General features: G+C 41.9%; 1 protein-coding gene across 1 annotated transcript in view; it reads right to left on the bottom strand.

The window, feature by feature from the left end:
- Positions 1–2,791, bottom strand: part of FGD3 (FYVE, RhoGEF and PH domain containing 3) — a gene marked incomplete at its 5' end in the record, with an annotated part of 33,993 nt that extends 31,202 nt beyond the window's left edge. The window contains 2 exons of the mRNA XM_010148378.1: positions 1,349–1,485; positions 2,702–2,791. Coding sequence (XP_010146680.1) covers positions 1,349–1,485; positions 2,702–2,791 — 227 coding nt within the window. The remainder of the gene's footprint in view (positions 1–1,348; positions 1,486–2,701) is intronic.
- Positions 2,792–10,176: the final 7,385 nt, after the last annotated feature.

Raw genomic sequence — 10,176 nt, 5'->3', positions numbered from 1 at the left:
ATTGTCCAAGGCCAGGCTGGATGAGTCTTGGAGCAACCTGGTCTAGTGCAAGGTGTCCCTGCCCATAGCAGGGGGGTTGGAACTAGATGATCTTTAAGGTCCCTTCCAACCCAAACCATTCTGTGATTCTATGATTCTATGTGACTTTGCAGTCTGCCCTAGACACCCCTTTGGCCGCTCAACAAGCTTCTACCCTCTTCTGACTTCCAAAATCTTAAGTTCTCCTCTCCTTTTATTGTAGCTGTCCCTGTAGATGAAAGTCAGGTGCAAAGGTGCTGATACTCATTTATTCCTTTTGGTTATTGATGAACTATGTGAAGACTGGACTCAGCCAAGACAGATGTAAACTCTGGTCTTGTCTTCATCATTTAGGGTACTTGGAAAAGCGCAGTGTCAGCACTAGCTGCACCTTCCACTGCAGGACACTTTGTAGCCAGCATGTCATCTCAAATCAAGTTTCCTACATCTGCCTTACAATTAACCTTCCTAATTTCTGCATCATCTACAACTTACTACGAAATCTTAATTGGTATTTGACCATTATTGCCAGTGCTAGCTCAATGCTTGGACTTGGTGATCTTAAAGGTCCTTTTCCAACCTAAATGATTCTATGATTATTTCTCATTGGGGAAAAAAAAAAACCCTAACAAACCCCACATCTACCTTCTTAAAGAAAGCACATATACACTGTAACCAATAATATTTATTATCTCCAACAACAGAAGGCCACAAATTCTGTAGTAAAAAAATTGTGCAATGCTGTGGTGCTCAACAACAGAGTTGCGTAACAGGGGTAAGCAGATTTATAGGTACAAAGTCATCTGTCTTATCTGTCCAGATATTCCACTGGTTTGCTGCTATAATAATAATTTTAACATTACATTACAATTTATATAACCATAACAAAAATAATTAAATATAGACTGGATGTTTCTCATGGAGTCTCCAACATGACATGCAAAACCTAGACTGCAACATCATGATGCATTTCCCTTTGAGAAGTAACTGCGTTTTTTTAATACGTCACAGTGGGGCCAAAATAAGCAATTTCCTTCCTTCCTCGTACTGCAGTCAAACAGCACTGCAATAATAGGAGAGTGGAAATACAGTAAGGATACAGCTCTGGGAATACTTTGGACTGAAAAAATTCTCACAATATACTCTAGAAATTTTGAGTGCTCAGGTCTATTCCTGTATTCAGAAATGCTTAAGAGACTCTACACCAGTGTGTTAAATAACAACTACTGCATTAAACAATTAAAAATTTTGGAATTAGACTAGGCCTTATGGTTACTATAGCTTCTTGAAAACATGGTTTTTTTAAATAACTGTGATAACAGTTACCCACCATTCTTGTGTAATTCTTGTTTTGAGCTCAGGAAGGAGAAATTGTCCATGGAAACAATAGATGGAAGAAATATTTGAAAAGATGCCCGTTATCACTTCAGATGAAATACCTGCTTCTGACAACTTAGTGCAAAAAACCTGCATGAGACAAGAAGACAGTACCACCATATATTTACAAAAAGCACTCCTAGGCACACTGGGCTTTAGATTGCAAAATTACAAAGACAGCCTTAGAACAGAGCTGCAGTTTTTGACTTGTGGTAGTCAGTCCTGGGGATCTCTTGTGAGGTTCACAAAACATAAGCACACTGCCAATTAGGGTGAGGCCCCATGACTATGGGCCGCAGACATAAGTCAGAAAGATGTGAGGAGGTAAGTCGAAAAAGATTGAAACTACCGAGATCTGACATCTTGTCTTTGGGAGTGCAAGTTGCAAAGACCAACCAGTCCCTGAAGAGCACTTACTCCTATTTAACACAGAGCAAAATAAACCATGTGATTATTTTGTTTCTCTGTGGGAAAAATTACACTGTACTGAAGAAAATGGAAAGACACTCCCCATGATTTCTAAGGTCTTGAAACAGCCTCTACTCTTCCAAAGCATGCATTGGAATGTCTCCTTTAGAGGTCCAAGAGTTGGAGGGTAGAGAGCTCTGCAAGTTACAACTTCTAAAAAGATTTCTAGCAAGGTGACAATTTTCTTTTTTTCCCCATATTTTTAAAAAGCACTTGGTTAGCAATGTGACTCATCCTCATTTTTACTTCTTTTCTGGACATCCATGGTTTGTTTTTTTTTCTTTGAGACAATTATAGAAATCCTGAACCATGTAGACTCACCTCATAGTTTATGTGGAAGAAAGTTCAGACTCATCACACCAGTTTTACTTTATCCCCACATGTAAACATGATGGACAACAATTACAAAACACAGTGGGTAAGAAAAAAAAAAAAATCTGCTGTGATCAGGGGGCAGACCCATGTGGCCTGACTTTAGTAAAACTCAAACCTCTTGCACACTACAGAGCAATCATGGATTTCATCACTTCTCAGTGTCGTCAGCGTCCCCATGATTTCCTCCCCACATATGTTCAGGAAGGAACCGAATGCTGATGGTGTCTGTATCTTGGACTTTCCCATTCCTCTTACTGACATCCTAATCCTCGGGTTTCAGCTCAGGGAACCCACCTGCCAAAAGTTCACCTCTGAGACCCATGGCACACAGCCCGGCAAGCAAACTCCATCTTCCACCTATAAACAGTGTTTTCACACTATTGGGCTACAGGTTAGGAGATCAACAGGAGACATCACTGCTGCTCACAGAAAAGAAAGCAGAGTTTATTTAAAATTGAGTTACCTGGTCCAACAGATGGAGTCTTTTAACATACGCTTCTTCTGTATGGAGCAGTTCGTTTGCGATGTTGAATAGCTTTTGGGGCTCTGTACACTGAAAAAAAAGTTAAAAATAACACTATCCATCTGTACCTACAAACCCAAGTTTTATCAACTGTTCTCTTTGCCATTTTCTCAGTGGGCCAAATTCCCAGCCAATAAAGAAGCCTGAAGTGAAGAAAGTTAACGCATTTCTGAATCTGCTCTGCATTCATTATCAAAGGATCAGTTTGTCCAGAGACATTTTTAAAGCTATTTGCTGAAAGGACAATTAGTAGTGCAGTCAATGGCTGGTCAGAACATCACTTCAGTTCATTAAGGTTTTCTATAAAAACCAGAAACATCCCCCAAATCTGGAAATATGTCTAGTCTATTTGGTAATTAAGGCACTAGACTGTAAATCAACTGTTCTCCTTTTTGGATTCAGGTCCTGTGACTGAAAACTAGAAACCAGATCTGTTTGGCCATTGATTTCTCTCCCTGGCCAGTGCAGCATTACTCTCTATGGCATATTCCTAAGGTTTTTTGTGCAGCTTTAAACACTGGCCAATTCCCTGGAAAGAATTTTCAGCAATGTAACTCAAGCCACTCAGTGAAGTCTTTCATTAAGGTCATTTGAAAAAATAAAAGGAGAAAAAACTAATTCAAAAACTTGAATGCAGTTACTAAGCACCGACTTTACCCACAGCTACCCAAAAGGTACACAGACTCTTCACTCTCTGGGTGTTTAAAAACACTTGAATTATTAGCTTTCTGACAAACTCCAATACCTTTTTAAGGGTCTAGACTTTAAATGTCATGCCTACATATAACCAAACCAAATCTAGGTTCCAGAACTGAGGGCTGGCTGAATTGTGTTTGGGAATATAAACATCCAAGAGGAGCAGCAAGGATGATCAAATGTAGAGAAATTTCACTGGGCTGGATCCACAAAAAAACCCACAAAAAATCAACTGCAAGGAAGATAAGAGAGATGTATCAATGATTAACAGGACAGCATCAACTGGGTGCAATTATTTGCTATTTCCTCTATGGGAAAACTAAAGAGCATCAAATAAAATTATAAGGTGCTTCTTCAAGGCCAAGAGCCACTTCTCGAGCAACATGTCATTGCAGACAGTAAACCTTCATGCAGGTTCACAAAAGGACCGGACAAATCCATGGAGTGAAAGTCCAGCTGAAGTCTATCAAACACGCAAGACTGTTTCCAGTTCAGGAAGCACCTGGTCCTCTCATCAGCAACAGCCCTTTCTGTCCCAAATCTCTACCTCTGTGCACTAGCTAGCATTTTTCTAGACACCACCCTGCTTCCCACCAACAGCCTGTTAGAAAATGTCAATTAAACGGTCTCTTTAAGATCATCTTGCTTTGCTTCTCAAAAAAGTTGACAAGAAAAATTTAAATAAACTGCTATACAACCAAAAGACCTTAAAGACTTTTCAAAGCTAGACACGAATTCAAACAAACCAGCTTTTCTGGATTTGAAACATCATCAGTCTTCCCTTAAAGCAATCCCTCTCCTTCTAGGCACAAACCTGGAGACTGGCAATCACGTCACGAATAAAGCTCTGACACGTACTCTGCCTACCCTGCTACTCAAATTATTTCAAGCAAACTCAAATACTCTTTTAAGCTATTCGAACATGGAACACAACATCCTGCTCCATTCATTCATGCGATACATATTAATACTGAGGGGGAAGAAATAATCACAGAACAAAAAAGCTTTGAACCTGTTACAAGCAAATGAAACATTTTACAAGCTTAGAATGAAATACATTGCTGGCCATCCAATTTTAACAACTTCCGAGAAAGAATTAATTGTCAGTTTTGCCAGGCGCAGAAGGGCGCCTAAATGAAAGGCACTGTTGTAATCAGGCTGGCATGCCAGCCACCAGGAGCATCCTCTGATTCATTTGGATTCAGAATTTGAAAAATAATTATTTCCAACCAAATATGTTTGTTCACAGAAGCAAACCTTTCCATAGCACAGGCGCTTTTTAATCTCCTGACCTTCACCATCTGCAACTCAGTTTATATTTCAAAAAAAACTTGCTGACATCTGCTTAAATACCAAACAGCGGCTGAACAGACTCTCAGCTTGAGCTCGGTTGTAAAGAGTGACTCTGCCTTCAGTTCCTGTCTGTGCTAGTGGCAGTGACAGGCATGCTTTTTCAGAGTAATTTGCAACACATTTGCCTTTCAATGGACGTAACGTTTTAAATGAAATAGTAGATTAAATAATCCTGAGCCAGTCCCATTCTTCTATTTTGTGCCATGGCAGGAAAACTGGAGCAAAGCATAAGCAGTTCACCATGAACGATATATTTCATGGTCTGTGTTTCCAAATGAAAAGTAAAACAAATTTGCAAACTCCAATGGGGATTATATTCCTTACTTAACTATCATATTTAAGTCTTCAAGCCATCGAATCATAGGATGGCTTGGGTTGGAAGGGACCTTTAAAGGTCATCTACTCCACCAGTCACACCAGTGAAGCATATTTACCCTTACTAATGAAGCCCTGCAAAGACACGTACCATTTACAAGGCATAAAAATGACACAGAAATGCAAAATGTTTGTAGTCTTCTATCCTACGCAGATTTTAGGCAGTTCAATTCTTGTAAATATAATTCGCTCTGGCTTTGCCCAATAGTGCTTGCTGACATGGCACGGCCACGGCATGTTATGACTGGTCTCCACAGCTGTGCACTGCAACTGTACATCTACTTTAGAGTTTTGTTAAAACAGTCGAGCTGGCGGGGTGACAAGAAAGATGAGAAAAGGGAAGCAGTAGGTGTTGACTTCATGACACAGGAAGCTCAGTGCAGTGTTCCAAACAGCAGTCGCACAATGCTCTTTCACTTTTTTGCAGAAGGTTCAAAAATTAATTTCCAGCTGTAACTGTCCATAAAACATTGTAAACAAAAAGGAAATGCCAGCCTGAAAACAAACAGAACTAGCTTCTCATTAAGGTCAGATAAACATCGTGGTGGGAATACGCTCACACCTCAAACACCCCAATCACAGATACAACTGAGGAATGGCACATGGTGAGCTGGTTTGTGCGAGTGGCCGCAAGTCCATCACTGCACCTGCCGACTCAAACATGCCTGGGACATGTATTTAGGGACACAAAGACTGACCTGGCTATCACAAAAAGCAAATCTGAAAACAAAATTTAAAGCAAAAGAGAAAAGCTTGATATGACAAAACTTGAGCAATACCCTGCAGCAACTTTTCACACACCTGGCTGTGCACAACCACATTCAGTTAGCATCTCTATTACAACAGGTTTCCAGTGAATCTTGTGGAAAAGCTGCTGGGATACAGCTTAGGTCAAAATCATGCATGCTTATGCTTTAAAATGCCACCAATCACCCCTACAAAGAATGCAAAAAAGTCCCAGAAAGATTCTAGATGACAACTTCCTACTCAAAAATGCTGAAAACAATGTGGAAAAATTATTCTATGCTGTCGACTCCTTTGCTATAGTGAGAGCTCATTTTCCTTAGGGCATTTAAAAAAAAAAAAAAAAAAGAGAGAACGCATCTCATTTTTCTTAACCAGCATTATGACTAAAACATTGACCTATGCAATTTTTTTTTTCAGAATATACATGGAGATAATCTTACCCAAAGGTCTGACTTGCAGGCCTGCAGGTCAAATTATCCAGTGTAAACTATACAATGAAATCAGAAGTGAAATTCCAGCTACGTAGTCAGAATGGAAGCGGTGTCAGTGACTGTATGAGGCCCACGTGGGACTTCATTATTACTATTTTACCAGCAGGAAGCAGGACAGATGGAGAAAGGCATTGTTTTGGTGATTACTCTTAGTGAAAAATATCTAAGTAAAAAAGATATGCAGAAGTGTTAACTATCTCAGAAGCATTATTCCGTTGCTTCCAGGCAGTCAGCAAAAGCCTTGGGTATATGACTACAGAGCATGACAGCCTCTCAATCTCACTTTTGTGTCAACTCTTTTTTTTTTTTTTGGTAACCATCACAGCTAACATGCCACACTTACGCCAGGAGCTCCTGACACTGAGACATTCTCATTTTGATAAAAGATAACTGGAAATCCCAGTAAGTTACTCGTAAGATTTTAAAACATATTCCAATAATTGTGAGACTGTGAAACTGTGCTGCAGACTCCCAGAGGAAGCCACACCACACTGCAGAGCCAAACCTAGACTAAATAAAACAATACGAGTCATTATCAGGCAGTGTGACTTCACTAGCTGTGGGACTTGTGGAAGCTCGGGTGGTGGATGGAGAGGTATCTGAAGTAGAAAATTAGAGAAGAAAATAATTAAATCTGATTTCACCCCCTCCACTTATGTTTATTCATAAGCTTCACTTAACTTGATATCCTAGGATTTACATCATGAAATCATTCTGCAGCTGTATTTCTTATGCATCTTCCTCCAACTGTAACAAAGCTTTCTGGAAACTTATATATTTAATGAGAGTGCTGGGTATTCCCGTGTGCAGCTGCAAAGCCTGGTACTAGGGGTGGGAAAAGAAAAGCAGGAAAAAGATGCTGGCTCCTGAGACAATGCTTTCTGGAGGAGCTGGGGTCTCCCCAGCTCTCAAGCCAGCAGCTGCTGCCGACTGAACTCCCTTCCTTCCAGATCAGCAGGTTACAGATGGGCAAGTTACCAGTTTTGTCAAGGGTGATGCGAACTTCCAGCCTAAGAATAATCACTAAACAAGTCAACCTCGATTCATGCTGGCTCTCCTCGCTGGAAACTGTGGCCCTTTACCCTAACCCTTAGTACCCAGTACCCCAAATCTGCAACAGAATCAAAGGTGAGAGTGGGAGGATAATGTAGACACCTAACACAAACACTGGCTTCCCACACGGCATCCCCAGGAGAGGGCACAATCCTGACACTACAGAAGGTGCAGCAAAACTCTCAGCCATGTGGCTGCCAAAACAAGCTAACTGTAGCTTGGTCAGTGTCAAAAATGCCTTTTTGAAGGTGAAATCCAGTCAAATTGCAAGGGAGAATCTGAAAGTGCATCACATAAAGGCACTTCAGGAAGAAGAGTAGCATAAGAAAACCAAAAAATCTTCCTCTAGAGATTTCACTCTCTCTTACAAATCCACCAAGTTGTTAGAGAGAAGTACGGCCTCTTAACTCCATGTTTTATCAGCATTATTTCATACTATATGAATACTTAACCTAAGGAACAAGCCTTAAAAAAACAGCTATCAAAACTCTGAGAAGACATCAAACATGCAAACATTGGCATTTGTCATCAAAGCACTTCTAATAATATGGTAAAGTTTTCCACCTGGCTTTGCCACAGTTGGTTTGATACTACATTCCTTGCCCAAGCAGTAAATTTAATTACCAGATTAAAGAGTTTTTTGATTAATGCATTACTTTCTTGCTGGCATGTTGTAACTAATAAACAATCCTTTAAATAATATTTCAGTTGCACACATGCACATCCATGTATTATAAATATAATTAATGTATTTCACAGTGTGTGTGTATAAACACATACGTGAGGGAAAACGAACAGCCGTAGACAAAAACCCTTGCACTGTGATGGTGATGCTGCACATTCGAGATGTAAACAAGCTTTCACCCACAGACTACTGAAGAGATATCAGATGTTAATGGATGCATTAGATGCTGTGTTAATAGAGGCTAATAGATAGATGTCAATTGGAACACCCATCACTACGATGTTTCCTACCTACCCCTCCATGAAATTCTTGCATACAAGATAGAAGACAGAGATATCCTTTGGCAGTACAGACCCTGCAGTCCTGCTGGATCCCCTCACTCGTATTGCCATGGACTGACTCCTGCACAAGCCCAAGGCAACCTGAACAGCATGCAGCCTTTCCGTGCCCAGGCAGTCCATGTCTGACGTATGCAGTGCCAAGGCAAGGGCGTCCTCCTTCGTTCTCAAGGATGTGGGACAGGCCAAGGGGCTCCACCTCCTGCATCCACACCAGCTGCCAGCTGGGACTACGGACTGCCAGAGAGGCAAATGAGATCACATCTTGCCCATTTACAGAAAGCAGCTGGGTCTGTCCAAACAGACCTAGTTCATGCAGTTGTTGCTGCCTTCCAGCCTGCTGGGTCCTTTCCACTTCCCTGTGACTAACCTCGCGCCAGCATCTGGTGGGTCTGACACGCACCGCGTTTGCAGAAGGAGCAGCACGGCAGTGAAGGACTGGAGAGTCCCAGGCTGCACAGGCAGCATCTGAACAGCATGAATGGAAGGAGAGCCCAGTCACATCAGGCTGAGCTTGAGATAAGGCAGCAGGAAGAACTGCAGCATAATGCAATGTCCTCGTGAGGGAAAGTCTCATACCTCAACAGGCTGTCTCCTATTCTTGGGAAATAAGGGACACCACAGAGCATTAGTTCTACTCTGAAATTGTACTTCTCAGCTCTGAGAGACGTAACTTCTTGCACACCACATACCTGCCTGCAATTTTCATCACTCTTCAATAGTCACTGACCGATCTGACCCAGAAGCTACTGAATGAGTTTTATCTGCCTTGACATATACAAATCAAGACATATTTGGTGATTTCAACAGAACCACCTGATTTGCACAAACTGTGCTGTGAATGCTACAGTTCACTAGCTCTGAGAGACGTAACTTCTTGCACACCACATACCTGCCTGCAATTTTCATCACTCTTCAATAGTCACTGACCGATCTGACCCAGAAGCTACTGAATGAGTTTTATCTGCCTTGACATATACAAATCAAGACATATTTGGTGATTTCAACAGAACCACCTGATTTGCACAAACTGTGCTGTGAATGCTACAGTTCACTGGCCTTTAAAAAAACAAAACCAGTATATTAAACTTTACTGTCATGATCATTAAATGGTTTGGGTTGGAAGGGACCTTAAAGACCATCCAGTTCCAACCCCCCTGCCATGGGCAGGGACACCTTCCACTAGCCCAGGTTGCTCAAAGCCTCATCCAGCCGGGCCTTGGACACTTCCAGGGATGGGGCATCCACAGCTTCTCTGGGCAACCTGTCCAAGTGCTTCGTCACCCTATCCGGGAAGAACATTCTGGGAAGAATTTTTTCCTGATACCTAATCTAAATACCTAATCTAAGGGCTCCAGAGCTGGATGCAGCACTCCAGGTGGGGTCTCACCAGAGCAGAAGAGAGGAGGAGAATCCTCTCCCTCAACCTACTGGCCACACTTCTCTGGATACAGCCCAGGATACGGTTGGCTTTCTCAGCTGCCAGCACACACTGCCAGCTCGTGTTCAGCTTTTCATCCCCCAGTACCCCCAAGTCCTTCTCCTCAGGGCTGCTCTCGATCCATTCTCCACCCAGCCTGTCCTTGTGCTTGGGATTGCCCCGACCCAGGTGCAGGATCTTGCACTTGGCCTTGTTGAGGCTGCCATGGTCTCACCTCTCCAGCCTGTCAAAGTCCC

Source organism: Eurypyga helias, unplaced genomic scaffold (genome assembly GCF_000690775.1).
Source record: "Eurypyga helias isolate BGI_N326 unplaced genomic scaffold, ASM69077v1 scaffold43543, whole genome shotgun sequence".
Lineage (NCBI taxonomy): Eukaryota > Metazoa > Chordata > Aves > Eurypygiformes > Eurypygidae > Eurypyga > Eurypyga helias.
This window is presented reverse-complemented; position numbering and strand designations above follow the sequence as displayed.